The sequence below is a fragment of the Chiloscyllium plagiosum genome, chromosome 31, assembly GCF_004010195.1.
Source record: "Chiloscyllium plagiosum isolate BGI_BamShark_2017 chromosome 31, ASM401019v2, whole genome shotgun sequence".
Taxonomy (NCBI): Eukaryota; Metazoa; Chordata; class Chondrichthyes; order Orectolobiformes; family Hemiscylliidae; genus Chiloscyllium; species Chiloscyllium plagiosum.
In genome coordinates this window covers 44,897,728-44,918,152 of record NC_057740.1, presented here as the reverse complement: position 1 = coordinate 44,918,152, position 20,425 = coordinate 44,897,728, and the positions used below count along the sequence as shown (strand labels likewise).

Below are 20,425 nucleotides of genomic sequence, written 5' to 3'. Positions count from 1 at the left end.
GTACTGAAAGACAGGATTTATTCACATTTGGAAGTGAATGGACTTATTTGTGATAGGCAGAATGGGTTTGTGGGGGGGGGTGGTGATATCATGTCTCACCAACTTGATTGAGTTTTTTCAGATGGTGACAAGAATGATGAGGGTAGGCCAGTGGATACTGTCTACATGAATTTTAGTAAGTCACTTGATAAGGTGCCTCATTAGCAGGCTGATACAAAGGACGAGTCTAATAGGATGAACTGGCTAAATGGATACGCAACTGGCTTGATCAGAGAAGACTGAGAGTAGCAGTGGAAGGATGCTTTTCAGAATGGAAATCAATAATTAGTGGTGTCCCACAGGGATCAGTCATGGGACTTTAGTTGTGTGTAATACATATGTTACGAAATCAAAAAGGTGTATGGTCACTTTAAGAGAAAGGTGCCTTTTTTGAGCTGAGAGCACATGTATCTGTGATTAGCTGACAGTGCAGAGGGTGCTGAAAATTGATAATATGCAACAATCAGCTTGAGGTTGTGTTTTAATGTTAAGGCAACCGGATTTGAATTTAATCAATTAATTTAAATTATGCTCAGGATGCCAAAAGCAATTGAATTTGAATTTATTGTATTGACAACATTGGACCAATGAGGATATGATGTTGAGAATATAAAAAGGAAGGGCGTTGTGAAAATTGGTCAGAGCTAACTGCCCATGAACTGGACAGTCAACTGCCATCTGAAGAAATAAACGCCTTGTTCTCAAAGAAATATCTCAGAAGGCATCACCTATTAAAAGTACCAAGAAATTTTATACAAAGTCACTCCGCAGTAAAAAGTAAGAAGACAACCCAGGGAGAAGACAGCACATTCGGAAGACCGGAAGGAAGACAGCATAAGAGGCTGTATGGACTTCAGGAGATATCATAGAATCCCTAACAGTGGAGAAACAGGCCATGTTTAATAATTGTGTTATTGGAGCAGCATTTTAATGGAGTTGGGGCTAGTGTTTTTTTTAAGAAAAAGGGGGTTTGAATTTGTTAATAGCTTTTGGTTGGTGTTCACTGTTAGAGTTAGGAAAATAAATTTTTTTTGAACAGTGGAAATCAGGGTTTTTCTTTCACTCACTCATACTTTTAACAGATTATGAGGCAAGATGAGCTTTTCCAGGTGTTTTAGTTTTAATTAGCAGAGGGGTTCAACCTCCATGTTGCAACATATATAAATGATCTGCAGGAAAATGTAGATGGTCTGATTAGTAAGTTTGCGGATGACACCAACATTGACGAGTTGCAGATAGTGAGGAAGATTGTTGAAGGACACAATGGGCGTCCTTGGTTGGCACTGCTGCCTCACAGCGCCAGAGACCCGGGTTCAATTCCCGCCTCAGGCGACTGACTGTGTGGAGTTTGCACGTTCTCCCTGTGTCTGCGTGGGTTTCCTCTGGGTGCTCCGGTTTCCTCCCACATCACAAAGATGTGCAGGGTCAGGTGAATTGGCCATACTAAAAATTGCCCGTAGTGTTAGGTAAGGGGTAAATGTAGGGGTATGGGTGGGTTTCGCTTCGGCGAGTCGGTGTGGACTTGTTGGGCCGAAGGGCCTGTTTCTACACTGTAATCTAATCTAATCTAATCTAAAAAAAAATGGAATATAGATATATTGCAGGTTTGGGCACAGAAATGGCAGGTCAAGTTTAATCTGCACAAATGTGAGGTGATGCATTTTGGAAGATCAAATTAGGTGTGAATGATACTGTAACTGGCAGAACACCTAAGAGCACTGACATAAAGAAGGATCTGGGTGTATAGGTCCACAGATCCCTGAACGTGGCAACTCAGGTGGACAAGGTGGTCAAGAAGGCCGACAGCATTGATCAGGGCATCAAATATAAAAATTATTTTACAGCTCCACAACACTTTAGTTAGGTCACATTAGGAATACTGTGTGCACTTCTGTTCGCCATACCACCAAAGAACGAAGATGCTTTGGAGAGGGTGCAGAGAAGGTTTACCAGGATGTTGCCTGGTCTGTACGATTTTAGTTATGAGGAGAGGTTGGATAAACTCGGATTGTTTCCACTGGAAAGATGAAGGCTGAAAGGCAACCTGATAGAGGTCTACAAAATTATGAGAGGCATAAATAGGGTGGATAGTTAGAGCCATTTTCCCAGGATGGAAAGGTCAACTACAAGAAGGCACAAGTTCAAGATGAGAGGGAGAAAATTTATGGGAGAAGTGGAGGGAAAAGCTTTCATACATAGGGTGGTGGGTGCCAAGAATGCACTGCTAGTGAAGATGGTGGATGCAGGCATGTCAGCAACATATAAGGTGTATCTTGACACATGAATAGGAGAACAGAAGGATAGAAACCATGTACAGAGGAAACTAGATTATCCGAATACCAATTAACCGAAAATTGGATTATCCGAAGGAGATCTAGAGGTCCCGATAGAAACATTATATCAAAGACGTGTTTCCAGCAGTGATCGCATCTTTTGTTGACATTAATTAAACAGGCACCATCTCCAAATGACTGACCTCCCGCCCTCCGCTCCAAGGTTAGTGGTGTTGCTGAACCATTCTTGGTACTGAACAAAGAACACAGAGAATTTCAAGTCCAGGAATAGGCCCTTCGGCCCTCCAATCCTGAGCCGATCCAAATATACTGTCTAAACCTGTCGCTCAATTCCTAAGCATCTGTATCCTTCTGTTCCCCACCTACTCATGTATCTGTCCGGACGCATCTTAAATGAATCTACCGTGCCTGCCTCTAACATCTCTGCTGGCAACGTGTTCTAAACGCCCACCACCCTCTGTGTGAAGTACTTGCTGCGTGTATCCCCCTTAAACTTTCCATCTCTCATTTTGAAAGGTTACTGAAGTCTCCTAGCCAGACCACATCCTGCATCCTTGCCTCCTCAGTGCTTTATCCAAGTACTGCCAACATAGAGAAGTACTGACTCATCAGCTGATTGTGGGATAACGTGGTAATCAGCAGGAAGTTTCCTTGGCCATGTTTGACCTTAAACCATGAGACTTCATGGCGATTACAGTCAATGTTGAGGAGTCTCAGGGATCTCCCTCCGAACTGTATACAGTGTGGCAATTTCACTGCCGGGTTTGTTCTGCCAATGGACATATCCAGGAATGGTTATGAGTGTTTGGGACATTGACTATAAAGTACCATTCCTATATCAGACCAATGCTTGACTTGTCTGTGAGAAAGCGCTCTCTCAATTTTGGTACCAGCCCCTACATATTTGTATGGAGGACTTTGCAGGCTCAAAACCATCAAGTTCTGTACTGGTATAATTGAAAAGGCTCCTATCCATTTAGTCCAGGAGAATGCACAAAATATATTAGCAAATCTTACGCCTTCATAATCTTTAGAGCCATGACATCTTTGCGCAAAGTGGAGAGTTCTTCCTCTTGCTTCTTCTTCTCCTTATGCAGAAACTGAATATAATCAATAGCTGTGGAAATAGAAGAATTTTAACATTTTACTGTTTGCATGTCAAAAATACTGAAAGCTACCCACCTTTTTGAACTCTGGACTCTCAGCTTGCTGCTCATAAAAACTATAGTTTAGACTTTATTCTATAAAAGCTTTTGTATATAATTAGAAGAGGATTTCTTTCTCTTTTGATCCCCAGATCCAAGTTGCAGCTGTTCATTTCTGCCCAAATGACTGGATAAGAATGAATAAAGATCTCAAATACATGAAAATAAGTTCCAGATGCTATCCCTGAAGCTTGTTCCTTTTATTATTAAATCCGGTAAGGTGAAACAAACCCAATTACAGGTTTGTATTGCTGATTTTTTTTTTACTGAGGAAATGTTAGCCAGAGAAAACCATATCTAACTCATGGGTAATCCAAAGTGACCCAACCTCACAACCTGACTTATCTTCAACCTCCAGATCCAACTGTACACTTGACTCCAAAATGCTCCCCCCAACAGCCTAACCATATGCACCTCACATACCTGCCATCTTATCCCCTACCTTCTCTCTGTAACTTTTCAACATGGTTTTGGGGTAATTAAACTCTTTTTACACTGGAATCCAGCAGCTAATGATGTAAACGTAGGTATGAAGAATCTGTGATTATTCTTCCTGCGAAGGTTCTTTCATCTGAGGAATTCGGGAATAGATAAATAGCCTTTTTGCCTGATCAGGGTAGGGTACCTGAACCTGATAAAGACGACTTGGGCTTTAACATTTAATTTCATAATTTTCCAAAACTTTTACTACTAGAGATTGCTGAAACAGGAAAAGGCTTCTGATCCACAACAGTGAAGCCAATAACAGCTTTTGTAATGTTCAGCGGCAGAATTACATGATACAGAACATGGGAGAAAGAGTAAGCCATCTGGCCCTTTGAGCTTGCTCTGCTATTCAATAAGATCATGGTCGGTTTGATCATGGCTTCACCTCCAATGTTTTCACTGCCCAGCATAATCCTTAACTCCCACATCTATCAAAAATATACCTAACTCAGCTGTGTGAATAAAGTCAATGAGTCAGCCATCACTGCTTCCCAGGGAAGAGAATTCCACAGACCAACAGAAAAAAAAATGTGTCTGTCTTAGATGGATTACCCCTTATTTTTAAACTATGTCACCTGGTTCTAGTGTTCCCTATGAGAGGAAAGATCTGCACACTATCCACCCTAACATATTCCCTCAGGATTTTATTTTAAAATGACCTTTCATTCGTATGAACTCCAATGGAGTTTTTTCAATATTTTTCCACTCATTTATAGGTTGTGGGCATGGCTGGGTTATTTCTAATTCTCAATTGTTCAGCGAATAGTGAAGGATTAACTGCGGGTTGCTATGGGTCTGGAGTCACATGTAGGCCAGACCAGGTAAGGAAATCAGATTTCCCTAAAGGTCATTAGTGAAACAAATGGATTATTACAACAATCAACAGTGGTTATATGGTCACCACAAACTAGCTATGTTCAAATTCCAAATTTTTACTGAATCCCAATTTCACCATCTGGTGTGTTGGGATTCAAATCCATCTCCTGAGATTATAAACCTGGGGACCTAAATTACCTGACAAGTGACATTATCGCTATACCACCATCTCTCCCACATTGGAATCCTTCCAACCCAGAAAGGAGTTCAGTGAACCATCTCTGAATTGTTTCTAATACAATTATTTTTTTTCAAATAAGGTGATAAAAACTGCATACTATTATATTGTTGGGGCAGAAAAGCTTTTGCTCATTTCACTGCTTTCAATCCTCCATGCTGGTATTAATCTAAGCTACTGGCAACATGTGGGGAAGGATGCTCACACAAAATCTTCAGCAGAAGATAATTTCTATCTTGACGAACAGTAAGCATATTTATTTCATTTTACTTATTAGGTGGCATGGTGGCTCAATGGTTTGCATTGCTGCCTCACAGCTCCACAGACCTAGGTTCGACTCCACCCTCAGGCAACTGTTGGCGTATGTTTCCTCTTGGTGCTTCAGTTTTCTCCCATAGTCCAAAGATGTGCAGGTTAAGTAGACTGGCCATACTAAATTGCCCATAGTGTCCAGGCATGGCAGGCTAGGTGGATTACTCGTGGGAAATGTAGGGTTACAGGGATGGGACCTGGATAGGATGCTCTTCAGAAGATTGGTATGAACTTGATGGGCCAAACAGCCTGCTTCCCTTTAGGGACTCTATGATTAATAGTGAGTTACATTACATGAGATACACAATAGGATTTTGTAGGACATCAGATCCAACCTCAGAGCAAGGTTCATATTACTATTAGTGAAGCATTCGCATAAAGCATTGGTAATAAACACTAAACCAAAAACAGTACCATTTACCTCCTCTGAATAACAGTCCTTTATATGGGCAGAGCTTAATTAGCCTCACTTATCAGTTTTTGCAACACTCTTCATTTAAATTGATATTGCTTTTCAGTTATTTCTGCCAAAAAGAACAAACTAGTAGTTTCCCACCATAGAGCAGCATAGTGGTACAGAGGTTAGCACCTCACAGCACCAGAGACTTACTTTTGATTTCAGCCTGGAGTGACTGTCTGTGTGGAGTCTGCACACAATGTGGACTTCAACAGTTTCCTCATTTCCCCTTCCCCCACCTCACCCTAGTTCCAAACTTCCAGCTCAGCACTGTCCCCATGATTTGTCCCACCTGCCTATCTTCTTTTCCACCTATCCACTCCACCCTCCACCCTGACCTATCACCTTCATCCCTCCCTCCCCCCACTCACCTATTATACTCTATGCTACTTTCTCCCCACCCCCACCCTCCTCTCATTTATCTCTCCACTTTTTAGGCACTATTCCTGATGAAGGGCTTTTGCCCAAAACGTCGATTTTACCGCTCCTCGAATACTACCTGAACTGCAGTGCTCTTCCAGCACCGCTAATCCAGAGAATGGAGTCTGCATACACTGCCTGTGTCTCCATGGATTTCCTCCAGGTGCTCCAATTTTCTCTCAGTCTAAGGACGCAAAGGTTTGGTGGACTGTCAATGCTAAAATTGCCCTGTGTTGTCCAGGATTAGTTATGGTAAATACTGACTTACAGGGATAGGATGGACGCTCTTCGGAGAGTTGGTGCTGGGTGGCTTTGTTCTGTTCTGTAATGATTCTATATTATATTCCCATCTGCTAAACGTCTGTCTACATTACATCAGGAAATATAGTATTCTTTATTAAACTTAGAATTGTACATACTTTTCTGAAGAACTGTGGCTTTACTCAGCTTCTGGGATCCAATTAAGAAATCTTGCTGTTGGCACGTAGGGACGATTGACTGTAATTCATCATATCCTTTCTGTGAGGCAATCATTCAGAAATTGTTCAGAAATAGTAAGCTGATTAATTGCAAATTTGCTGTACAAACCTTAGATACTCAGTTTTGAAGCTCAGTTTAAATTTAAATGTTGTACCTTGATGGCATCCCGTCTCTTTTGTTCAGCCTGCGTATGAGCCTGTCTCCGTCTGTCTTTATAAGTTTCTTTATAGGCAATTTCCTGCCTGTAATCACTATCTTCATCATCTGCAGTTGGAGAACAATCATTGTCTGTCATGCAATCGGCTACAAGAAAACAGAATGTTTTCAATCACTTCATTAACAGTGAAGATGTTTTTAAATATTTCTCTTTATCTGTTTTAATTTTGGAAGATTACCAAAAGACCATAACACACAGGAGCAGAAATTAGGCCATTCAGCCCATCGAGTCTGCTCCACCATTCAATTATGGCTGATACGTTTCTCAACCCCATTTTCCCAATTTCTCCCAGTAACCCTTAATGCCCTTGACAATCACAATCCTTCTTAAAAGTAATCAATGACCTAGCCTCCACAGCCCTTTGTGGCAGTGAATTATCACTGCAGCAAATTACTGTATCTCATATTAACCTGTCCTAGTGTTAAATCTCCTTGAGGATGGCATAGTGGTTAGCACTGCTGCCTCATAGATCTAAGGGCCCGGGTTCAATTCTAGCCTTGGGTGACTGTCTGTGTAAGCTTACATGGCTTTCCTCCAGGGTGCTCCAGTTGCCTTCTAGAGTCTAAAAATGTGCAGGTTTGGTGGATTGGCCATGCTAAACATTACCCCATAGTGTCCTGGGATGGGCAGGCTAAGTAGATTAGCCACCCTATGGGATAGGGTAGGGGCTGAGAGTCAGGATCAGACAGTCTTTGGAGGGTCAGTACAGATTTGATAGGCCGAATGGTCTCCTTCTGCACTGCAGAGAGTTTCTATGATTTTATGATTTGTGACCTCCTCAATGATTCACTGGATAAATGTCCCACACAGCAAAAGGACCTTAGGAGAAAATTTTCTCTTAAGAGTCATAGAGGCAGACAGGATGGAGGAAACAGACCTCTTGGTCCAATTTGTCCATGCTGATCAGATATTCTAAATTAATGTAGTCCCACTTGCCAACATTTGGCCCATATACCTCCAAACTCTTCCCATTCATATACAACATTTAAATGGCATCTGAATGGGTAATTGTGTCAGTTTTCCGCAACTCCTCTGACAGCTCATTCCATACACGCACCACCCTCTGCATAAAGTTGCTGCCCTTAGGACCCTTTTAAATCTTTCTCCTCTCACCTTAAACCTATGCCCTCCAGTTTTGGACTCCCCTACCCTGGGATAAAGACCTTGACTATTCACCCTATCCAGGCCCCTCATGATTTTATAGACCTCTATAAGGTCACCCTCAGCTTACAATGCTCCATGAAAAAGGCCCCAGCCTATTCAGCCTTTCCCTTTAGCTCATCTGGACCTGGGGATTTGACCATTTCTTTTTAAGGCTCCAATACCTCCTCACTCCCTCTGTCAAATTGCTCAAGAACCTCATTGGTCTCTTCCCAAATTTTGTACCTTACGCCCTCCATCTCCGATGTCCCTCAGCTCTATGCAGAGACTGCCCCCTTATTTGTTAATCCATTGACGGCAGAATTCAAACCTGCATCTAGATATCACTTCAGCAGACCACTTTCAGCCAATGAATCTTTACAGGTATTAATTTTTTTCAATTCATTCACACGGACATCGCTGGCTAGGCCAGTATTTATTGCCCATCCTTAATTACTTAGAGGGCAGCTCAGAACCAAATCACATTGTTGTGATTCTGGAATCATGTGTAGACCAGACCAGGCAATGATGACAGTTTCCTTCTCTAACAGACATTATCAAGATGGATTTTTCCAACAATCAACAACTGTTTCATGATCAACATTAGATTCTTAACTCCAGATTTTTATTAAATTCAAGTTCCACCACCTGCCAGAGTGGCATTTGAACATAGATGCCCAAAACTCAACTCTAATCTCTGGATTAACACTTACAATAGTACCACTAAGCCACTGCCTCCCTTTAACACCGTAAACACTAATAAAGCAAAGAAAAGGACCAACACAAGGAAATTGGAGGAGAAGTGGTTTGGTGGTGGGGGTTGGGGGGGGGGGGGGGGGGGGGGGGGGAAGAGAGAGAAATTTAAAAAAAACCCAAGAGGTGTACGAACAATGAAAATACAACAGGAACCGTAAGAATTTAAGAGGTCAACATTCTGGTCAAAACCACCCAGCAAACTAAGTCCCAACAGTGACTGTTTTTCTCTTCCCCTTCCCTGGATTTTCAAGGCACCCAGTTCACAAACATCTTAAGTTACAGCCAGCATTTTTCAAGCTGATGTTCATACACTGAAGTCAGTATAGGGAGTCAGCGGCAGAGATCAGAATAAGAAACACAGATGCAATTAAAATAACAGATTGCTTCGGTCTTTCACTCTTTCTAATTGGAATATATATTGCTTTGCCCCATCTATCCTGTCCTCCAGACTTTTGTTGAAGTCCTAATTGAAGGAGAAGAGTGATTAATGTTTAAAGAGACTAAATAATATGACAATAACCAAAATTTCCTTATATGCTTCTAGTAAATTGGCGCACAAAGCCTCTACTTTTCTGAACTGCAACAAACCATCAAACAGAGGGAATATAAACAATGAACACAGACAGGGTGCATTCTGTTTGTGAATTCCTTACCTGTGTTAGGTACAGAGGAGGCACTGGTGGAGCCTGTGTTTGATGTTATACTATTTGCTCTTGACACTACACTTCCTTTTCTAGTATTGTCAGCAAAGAACCCTGGTGAAAAAGAAAATCAAATTATTCACTGTGTGCAAACCAAATAAGAAAATGCTCATGCAAGAAAGGAAGATACCTGTAGTTAAAGCTGCCTCTTATGCTTTTTTGCATTTATGTAGCACCTATCATGATCTCAGCATTTCCAAAAACTCCTTCCAGGCAACTGATTATATTTCTTTAAAAGAGACATGAAAATGTATATCTAGATGACTGAAATACTACAAGTTATGCTGCAGTTATACAAAGTCCTGGTTAGACCCAACTTCAAGTACTGCCAGCAGATCCGGGCCTTCGCATCTAAGGCTTACTGTGTCCGAACTGGAGCAGAGAAAAGCTGTGCAGAAGCTGCTGCTGCAGCTGCTTGAGACCCGATTTTCCTGCTGAGGGTGAACTGGTCGATGCCTGGGCCCAAACAGCAGCATCGGTTTGAAGTGTCATCTCTTGCCAATGGCTGACTCTCTGTCCTGGGTAATACTAGCAAGGCCTCTACCGGTATTTGAGTTCTTTCTGTTGCTGCCAGCTCTCCTGGCCCAGGAATCATCTCAAGGCACCCTTGGCACTGTCTGTTGTCCCAAAACCAATTCAAGCCAACTCACCAATCAGGTAATAGATTTGTGCAGCAGAACCAAGGCCATTTAACCCATCATGTTCATGCCAGCTCTGGAGAACACCTGCACAATCCCTTTCCCCTACTCTATTCCTGTAGCCCCACAATGGCACTTCTGTCAAGTGCCCTGCAATTTTCCTTTAAAGTTACTCATTGTCTCTGTTTTCATCACCCTTGTGTGCAGCAAGTTCCTATCACTCCTACTCACTGTTGTAGAAAAAGTTCTTCCTCATATTGCTTCGGTGTCTCTAATCCAAAACCTGAAATCTGTGCCTTCAAGTCCTTGTACAATCATCAAATGCCTATCTTATCCAAACTTTGCACAGGTCTATCAAATCACCTTTCACTCTCATTTGTTCCAAGGAAGACAACAGCACTAAGAAAAATCCAAAGGATTATTATACATTCTCGATTTATAGGTTTGCTCACCGAGCTGAAGTATTCATTTTCAGACGTTTTGTCACCATACTAGATAACATCTTCAGTGAGCCTCCGAATGAAGCGCTGGTAATGCAGCCTGCTTTCTATTTATATGTTTGAGTTTCCTAGGGTTGGTGATGTCATTTCCAGTAGTAACATCATTTCCTATGGGTGATATCATTTCCTGTTTTTTTTTCTCAGGTGGTGGTAAATGCGATCCAAGTCAATGCGTTAATAGAGTTCCAGTTGGAATGCATTGGTTCTAGGACTTGTCGTGTGTGTCTTTGCTTGGCTTGTCCTAGGATGGATGTGTTGTCCCAGTCGAAGTTGTGTCCTTCCTCATCCGTACGTAAGGATACTAGTGAGAGTGGGTCATGTCATTTGTGGCTAGTTAATGTTCATGTATCCTGGTGGCTAGTTTTCTGCTTGTTACAGGTCTTGCAAGGTATTTTGTAAATGATATTAGTTTTGCTTGTTATCGGTATGAGGTCACACGCTGAGAAAAAGAACAGGAAATGACATCACATACAGGAAATGATGTCACCACTGGAAATGACATCAACCACCCTGGAAACGCAAACATATAAATAGAAAGCAGGCGACACCACCAGTGCTTCATTTGGAGGCTCAATGAAGATGTTATCTAGTATAGTGACGAAACAGCTGAAAATGAACTTGCCAGCTCAGCCAGCAAACCTACATCCAGAACCTCAACCTGAGCTACATATCTTCTCAAAACTCGCTTTTATTTTAGGTATATGAGGAGCAAGACAATAACCAATAAAAGTAGGGCCCTTTCAGGGCAATAGTGGTATTTCTACGTGAAGCCAGAAGACCCCGCTGAAGTTTCAAATGAGTTCTTCAAAATTTCAGCACGGTGGCTCGGTGGTTAGCTCTGCAACCTCAACATCACGGACCCAGGTTCAATTTCACCCTCGGACAACTGTCTTTGTGGAGTTTGTGCATTCTTATCATGTCCGCTTGCATTTCCTTGCAGTTTCGTCCCACAGTCCAAAGATGTGCAGGTTAGGTGGATTGGCCACGCTAAATCTACTCAATCTCTCTTCATAGCTAGCACCTGCCATACCAGACAACATCCTGGTGAACCTCCTCTGCGCCCTCTCCAAAGCATCCACATCCTTTTGGTAATGTAGCAACCAGAACTGTACACAATGTTCCAAATGTGGCCGAACCAAAGTCTTATACAACTGTAACATGACCTGCCAACTCTTGTAATCAATACCTCGTCCGATGAAGGAAAGCATGCCTTATGACCACTCTATCGACCTGCATTGTACCCTGAAGGTGGCAATGGACCTGAAACACCCAGATCTCTCTGTACATCAATTTTCCCCAGAGCTTTTCTATTTACCATACCGTTCATTCTTGAACTGGTTCTTACAGAATGAATCACCTTGCATTTGCCTGGGTTGAACTCCATCTGCCATTTCTCTGCCCAACTCTCCAAGCTTTCTACATGCAGCTGCATTCACTGAGAGTCCTCTTCACCAAATGCTACTCCACCAACCTTAGTGTCATCTGCAAACTTGCTAATCAGACCATCTATACCTTCCTCCAGGTCATTTACGTAGATCACAAATAACAATGGCCCCAACACGGATTCCTGTGGAACACCACTGGTCACAGTTCTCCATTATGAGAAATTCTCTTCCACTACTACTGACTCCTGCTGCCCAGCCAGTTCTCTATCCATCGAGCTAGTACACCCTGGACCCACTCCCCAACACCAGGTCCAGTATGGCCCCTTCCCGAGTTGGACTATTTACATACTGCTCTAGAAAACCCTCCTGGATGCTCCTTACAAATTCTGCTCCATCTAGACCTCTAACACTAAGTGAATCGCAATCAATATTGGGAAAATTAAAATCTCCTATCACCACCAGCCTGTTGCTCCTACATCTTTCCATAATCTGTCTACATATTTGTACCTCTATCTCATGCTTGCTGTGGGATGCCTGTAATATGGCCCCAACATTGTTACCACACCCTTTCGATTCCTGAGGTCTGCCCATATTGCCTCACAGCTCTCAAGTCTTCCATAATGCCCTCTTTCAGCACAGTTGTGATATCTTCTCTGACCAGTAATGTTTCCGTGCAGTATGACTATGATTCACAACTTGGGAAGGATATACTGGTGTTCAGGAGGTACAAACTTAGGTTTGCAAGAATGATATCTGGATTTTAGGGATTAGGCTTTGAGGAGAAATTATACAAACTAGGTCTGTTTTCTCTAGCATTCGGAGTGTTCAGGACCTTCTAATCAAAGTATTCAACATATTAATTGGAAAATGTGGGGTAGATACAGATAAATTATTTCCACTGGTTGAGGATTCTAGATGAGTTAATTGTAGTTGTCTTTTTCCTAGGGTGACAATCATAGTCTGAGAATCAGGACCAGACCATTTCAGGAGTGATGTTAGGAAGCACTCACACACAAATTATGGTGGATGTCTGGAGCTCTCTTCCACTAACAGCAGTGGATGCTGGATCAGTTCATTTTAAATCTGAGATAGATTACTCTTTTTGTTACGCAAACTTGTTCAGGGATATGGACCAAAGGCAGGTATATGGATTTAGATCATATCTCACATAATGGTGGGTTAGGCTCAACAGACTTAATAGCCTACTCCTGTTCTTATGAAGTAGCCCTTCTCGGCAAGAAGTTATAGTTCCTTAGCTTTCTTATTCCAACATCAGTTCTTGATTTCCCTAGAGTCAGAGATGTACAGCACGGAAACAGACCCTTCAGTCCTATTTGTCCATGCCGACCAGATATCCCAACCCAATCTAGTCCCACCTGCCAGCACCTGGCCCATATCCCTTCAAACCCTACCTATTCATATACCCATCAGGATGCCTTTTAAATGTTGCAACTAGCCTCCAATACTTCCTCTGGCAGCCCATTCCATACACACACCACCTCTAAGTGAAAACATTGCCCCTTAGGTCTCTTTTATACGGTTCCCCCTCACCCTAAAACTATGCCCTCTACTTCTGGACTATTTATCTATTTATCCATGCCCCTCATGATTTTATAAACCTCTACAAGGTCACCCCACAGCCTCCGACGCTCCAGGGAAAACAGCCCTAGCATATTCAACCTCTCCCTATAGCTCAAATCCTCCAACCCTGCCAACATCCTTGTAAATCTTTTCTGAACCCTTACAAGTTTCACAACATCATTCCAATAGGAAGGAGACCACAGCTGCACACAATATTCCAACAGTGGCCTAACTAATGTCCTGTACAGCCGTAACATGACCTCCCAACTCCTGTACTCAATACTCCGACCAATAAAGCAAAGCATACCAAACACCGCCTTCACTATCCTATCTACCTGCAACTCCACTTTCAAGGAGCTATGAACCTGCACTCCAAGGTCTCTTTGTTCAGCAACACTCCCTGGGACCTTACCATTAAGTGTATAAAGTCCTGCTAAGAGTTGCTTTCCCAAAGTGCAGCACCTCACATATATCTAAATTAAACTCCATCTGCCACTTCTCAGCCCATTTCCTAGTTCTTCTTTGTAACTCCATCTTTCCTGTATGATGAGCTCTCGTCTTTGATCAGGCATAGTGAGCTTTCTTCTTCTTGTCAATGTGGTGTTGGATGGTCATTCTCATTGAACCAGTCTTGGTGTTTCTTGGTCTTGTAACCAATAAAGTTTTCATTGCATGAAAGAATGGCTGTATTCAGTCTTTCCAGATTTCCTCCACTATATTAAAATTAAATCTTTCAGATTTTGGTGAAGACATTGTTGGAAGTTTGCCAGTCTGCTGGACTCTTGAAACTGCTCAAGACTGGCTTCTTTCTGAACTGTTTCTTCATCTTTAGTTGCTTCTGTGGCATTTGATGGACATAGAGAAGCAGATGAACTGGTAGCCTGTCTATCACTTTGGTAATTAGGACAACCTGTTGATCTCAGGATCAAATGATGAAGCAGTCAATCATATGCCAGTGCTTTGATCATGAATATCTCCAAGAAGTCTCAAACTTGTCCTTTTGGCAGAAGAGTGTACTGGGGATGACCAGCTGGTACTGTGCATATTTGGTGAGCAGGATAATCCTGGTAGAGTTGGAACTCTTTTTCTGATGGTTCCTTTCCAGAGTTGGGCATCCTTTTCAACCTGGTGTTGAAGTCCCCAAGAAGAATAACTTTACCTTCCTTAGGTATGTTGATTATGGTATCCAGGGTGGAGCAGAAGCCTTTTTTGGACCCCTCTATGCCATCAGAGCATAGACATTCATGATCATTGCCTGCTGGTTATTTGCTGTTTGGAGAGTTATGAAACATCTGTTGATGCCAACAGAGAATTCTAAGATTTCCTATTTCAGTTTGTTTTCGATGGTGAATCCAATTCCATATGCCCTAGGTTGATCCTCGGATTTACCTCTTCAGAAAAAGGTATAACCACTACCTTCCCTCAGTTGCTCTTCGAGGCCTCTGCAGGGTAAAAATATCAATATTGAAGTGCCTGAATTCATGGGCAACAAGAGCAGTTCGTTTTTCCAGATGATGTTTTTCTTGATATCCATGAGGGTTCATACAATCTGAAATTAATTTGACTTTGTTATAGACCGCAGGTAGATGAGCCCAATGGATGCATATTTCCAGCCAGGTTGGTGATGGAACAGACTATTTTAGGTCATCTTTCTAGCCCCTTCCTTGTGCTGGCTGAGCAGAGTGGATCCAGAGGGCTGCTCAGTTATGAGCAAAACTGACGAAATGGTCTCCTGTTCCTAATCCAAGAGTGAAATGACTGAGTTCAACTCTACTATCCACTTGCTGGTCTGAAGCCAGGGACTTCCAGATCTCTCAATTCTGTCCCTGTCACCTCATCAATCATTGCAAAGCTTATGTTGTGCATTTGGGAGCTCGAATTCCTCTACGTAGATGCCTTGTGCTGGATATCTTTTTTTACATGGGAATGATGCCGGACATCAACAGTCACACAGTCCTTGACAGAAAGTAGATTGAGCTCCAGTGTCAAGAAAACCTCAGATGTAGGCCAGACCAAGAAAATCTGGGATGTCCCTACTTTAACCTTTTTGCGCTTTGTCTGGTTCCTTCTCTCCAATTTTACCATCATGGGTGGCCCTGCCAGGAGGTGAGGATTCCTGACAGCACTGCTCTCAGGATCAAAGTAATTCTCAACCCTCTCCACTGCACTGCAGCAATCCACAGAAAGCACTTGTCAGACCACATCTAAAGGAGTGTGAGCAGTTATGGGTGCCTTTTATGAAGAACTGGAGGCAGTCCAGAGAAGATCACTAGGGTGATCCTGGGTACAGAAGGAATGTCTTGTGAGGAGATGTTGAGTAGATTGCGCCTGTACTTGTTGGAATACAGAAGAATGAGAAGTGCGGCGCGATGGCTCAGTGGTTAGCACTTCTGCCTCACAGTGACAGGGAGACAGATTCGATTCCACCTTCAGACAACTATGTGAAGTTTGCATATTCTCTCCATGTCTATGTGGATTTCCTCTGGATGCTCTAATTTCCTCTCTCAGTCCAAAGATGTGCAGGTTAGATGAACTGGCTATGCAAAATTGCCCTTAGTGTCCACGGATGTGCAGGCTAGGTACATTAGCTGTGGAAAATATAGGGTTGCAGGGATAGGGTAGGCCTGGAAGGGATGCCATTTGGAGAGTTGGTGGGGACTCGATGGGCTGAATGGCCTCCTTCCGCACTACAGGGATTCAACGAGAGCTGACCTTATTGGAACATACAAGATTGACAGGGTAGTTGCAGAAGGTCGTTCCCCTTTGTGGGAGAGTCCAAGACCAGAATACATAACAAGGTTGTGCACATCTAAGACAGAGATGAGGAAGAATGCCTTCTCTCAGCAGGTAGCGAGTCTGTGGATTTCTTTATGCAGAGGCTGACTCATTAAATATATTCAAGGATGACATTAACAAATTTTTAATCTGTAAGGCAACTGAGTATTGTGGGGAAAAGACAGGAAAATGGAGTTGAACATTATCAGATCAGCCATAATTTCGAAGAATGGTGGAGCAGACTCAGTGGGCTGAATGACCAACTTCTGCTCCTAAGTCTTATTGCCGATTCCCAAAGCCAAAACAGCAGGTAAAAGTCTACCACTTGCTGTGGGTATGGAGTCACATGTAGGCCAGACCAAGAAAGAAAGACACTGGTTGAACCAGATGGGATTTTATGACAATTGTCAGTGTTTATATGCTAGATAATTTGACCTCTCCCACTACTACTGACTCCTGCTGCATCAGGAGTGTTCCATCAGCTTTCTTGATTACTTTCTGCATGTCTGTGACATTTCAAAGATCTATGCACCTGAACCCCCAAGTCTGTTTGGATAACCATTGAATTGAACTTCAGACCATCTTGAAGGTAGCCCTGCTGATCTTTTTTCAGTCCAAAATGGATAACCTTACACTTGCTTACACTGAATTCCATCTGTGAGTTTCACCCTTCATTTAGTCTATCAACATCCCTTTGTAATTTTATGGTATCATTTACACTATCTTGAAAACTACCTAACTTTGTGTCATCAGCAAATCTGGATACATGGTTTTCTATGCCATTATCAAAGTCATGAAAATTAAAGTGAATAATCAAGGCCCTAACACCACCCTTGTGTGACATCACTGGTCACATCCTGCTGATTTGAGTGCCTACCCATTATCCCTACTTACTTTCACCAGCCACTCAAACAATTTCCCAACCATATCATTAACTTGCCTTTAATTCCACGGGCTTCTAACTTAGTTAATAGTTTCTTATGTAGGACTTTAGCGAATGCAGTGCCACCACCCAACACCCTTGACCTCAAACATGTGTAGAGTAAGGATAAAATCATTTTGAAAGGCAGAGAGTACATCAAACTCCAATAGAAAGAACACTTCAAAGAACTCCTAAACTGCAACACAATCATATATAAGGATGTGTTTGAAAAAATCCTTCAACTCCTCATCAAACACAACCTTGGACTTCCACCCAGTATGGTAGAAGTTGAAACCCACCATTAGACATGAAAAATGGAAAATCTGCAAGAGTGGATGGGATTCCAGCAATTTTCAAATTTGAAACAGCAAAGCTTACCTGTCATCTCCACTGTGTTCCTGAAAACCTGAGACAAAGAAGAAATCCCTGCCAACTTCAGGGATGCTGGCATTGTCAATGCCTTCAAGACTGAAACAAAATGTACTGTGGGAACTACCAAGGATTCTCCCGACTCTCTATCGTCAGAAACATCATCACCTGAATCCTCACAAGGTGCCTTCTCCCATGCTCTGGGGGAAATCCTTCTTGAAAGCCACTGAGGCTTCTGACCAAACCATGGAACAATGGGCATGATTTTCACTGCTCGGCAACTTCTAAGAGAAATGCCAGGAACACTACCAATCACTCCACATGGTATTCTTCAAATCTGACCAAGGCTTTTTACTCAATCAATTGGGAAGTGCTATGGAACATCTTGCTGAAAGCTGGCTATCTGGAGAAATTCAACAACATTCTGTGTGTCAAGCACAAGCTGATAGTGACAGTCCTCTCGAACAGTAATATGATGGATTCCTTTGAGGTCAAGACAGGAGTCAAGCAGGGAGGTACTATTGCCACTATCTTCTCCATCTTCAATGCCACGGTTTCCTATCTTGTCAAAAACAAGCTTCCCAGTGATATGGTCATTATGGAAAACTTTATAACCTCAACCAATCCAAGAAGAAAACGACACCGACCTTGCCTGTGGAACTTCAGTACATGAATGATGTCACCCCTGTTCTCTCAGAACAGAATCTTCCAATCTCACTTAACACTTTCATGGAAGCATACCAAAGACCTGGTCTCAGTCTCAACCTCAAAAAGATTCAAGAATGGCACTTGGAGTTTAATTTAGATAAATATGATGTGTTGCATTTTGGTTAGGCAAACCAAGGCAGGACTTATATGGTAGGGCCCTGGGGAGTGCTGCCGAACAGAGAGATCTAGGGGTGTAAGTGCATAGTTCCTTGGAGGTGGAGCCACAGTTAGACAGGGTGGTAAAGAAGGCATTTGGCACACTAGCCTTCAATGGTCAGAACATTCGAGTATAGGACTTGGGACTCGTGTTGAGGCTGTTCAAGACATTGGCGAGGCTGCTTTTAGAGTGTTGCATCCAATTGTTGTGTTGGGTAGGCTAGAGGTTATTAAGGTGGACAAATCCCCAGGGCCGGATGGGATCTATCCCAGGTTGCTGAGGGAGGCAAGAGAGGAAATAGCTGGGGCCCTAAGAGTTATTTTTGTGGCATCCTTAAATACAAGGTGAGGTGCCGGAGGACTGGAGGGTTGCTCATGTTGTCCCCTGTACAAGAAGGGTAATAGGGATATTCCGGGTAACTACAGACCAGTGAGCCTTACGTCAGTGGTGGGAAAGTTGCTGGAGAAGGTACTGAGGGATATGATCTATTTATATTTAGAAAAGAATGGGCTTATCAGTGATAGGCAACATGGTTTTGTGCGGGGGAGATCATGCCTTATCAACTTTAATAGAGTTTTTCAAGGAAGTGACCAAGTTGATAGATGAAGGAAGGGCTGATGTCGTCATATACATGGACTTTAGTAAGGCATTTGATAAGGTTCCCCATGGTAGACCAAAGCAGAAGGTGAAGTCACGTGGTGTGCAGGGTGTTCTAGCTAGGTGGATAAAGAACTGGTACTGGCTGAGCAACAGGAGACAGAGTAGTAGTTGAAGGGAGTTTCTCAAAATGGAGAAAGGTGACTAGTGGTGTTCCACAGCGGTCAGTGTTGGGGCCACTGTTGTTTGTAATATACATAAATGATCTGGAAGAGGGCACTGTTGGTATGATCAGCAAGTTTGCAGGTGACACGAAGATTGGTGGAGTAGCAGAAAGCATAAGGGACTGTCAGAGAACACAGGAGGATATAGAAAGACTGGAGAGTTGGGTGGAAAAGTGGCAGATGACTTTCAATCCAGAAAAATGTGAGGTGATGCATTTAGGTAAGACTAATTCTAGAGCAAATTATACAATGAACGGAACAGCCTTGGGAAATGTTGATGGGCAGAGGGATCTGGGAGGGCAGGCCCATTGTACCCTGAAGGTTTCTGCACAGGTGGATATAGAGTGGTCAAGAAGACATATATTATGCTTGCCTTCATTGGACGGAGTATTGAGTATAAGAGCTGGCAAGTCATGTTAAAATTGTACAAGGCATTGGTTTGGCCACATTTAGAATACTGTGTACAGTTCTGGGAGCCACATTACCAAAAGGATGTGGACGCTTTGGAGAGGGTGCAGAGAAGGTTTACGAGGATGTTGCCTGGTATGGAAGGTGCTAGCTATGAAGAAAGGTTGAGTAGGTTAGGTTTATTTTCATAGAACATAGAACATGGAACATAGAAGAATACAGCGCAGTACAGGCCCTTCGGCCCTCGATGTTGCGCCGATCCAAGCCCACTTAACCTACACTAGCCCACTATCCTCCATATGCCTATCCAATGCCCGCTTAAATGCCCATAATGAGGGAGAGTCCACCACTGCTACTGGCAGGGCATTCCATGAACTCACGACTCGCTGAGTAAAGAACCTACCCCTAACATCTGTCCTATACCTACCCCCCCTTAATTTAAAGCTATGCCCCCCCTTGTAATAGCTGACTCCATACGTGGAAAAAGATTCTCACTGTCGACCCTATCTAAACCCCTAATCATCTTGTACACCTCTATCAAGTCACCCCTAAACCTTCTTTTCTCCAATGAAAACAACCCCAAGTGCCTCAGCCTCTCCT

The 20,425-nt window shown here is 42.8% G+C and overlaps 1 protein-coding gene across 3 annotated transcripts in view; it reads right to left on the bottom strand.

Annotated features, from left to right (window-relative positions):
• mlx (MAX dimerization protein MLX) overlaps positions 1-20,425 on the bottom strand; it is a 56,701-nt gene that overhangs the window by 31,889 nt on the left and 4,387 nt on the right. For 2 of the 3 annotated variants that reach the window (XM_043721575.1, XM_043721579.1), the window contains exons 3-6: positions 9,514-9,615; positions 6,902-7,050; positions 6,687-6,786; positions 3,351-3,450 (exon numbers count right to left, since the gene is read on the bottom strand). In XM_043721575.1, the coding sequence (XP_043577510.1) occupies positions 3,351-3,450; positions 6,687-6,786; positions 6,902-7,050; positions 9,514-9,615 (451 nt within the window). The remainder of the gene's footprint in view (positions 1-3,350; positions 3,451-6,686; positions 6,787-6,901; positions 7,051-9,513; positions 9,616-20,425) is intronic. The other variant, XM_043721576.1, reaches the window with a different exon arrangement.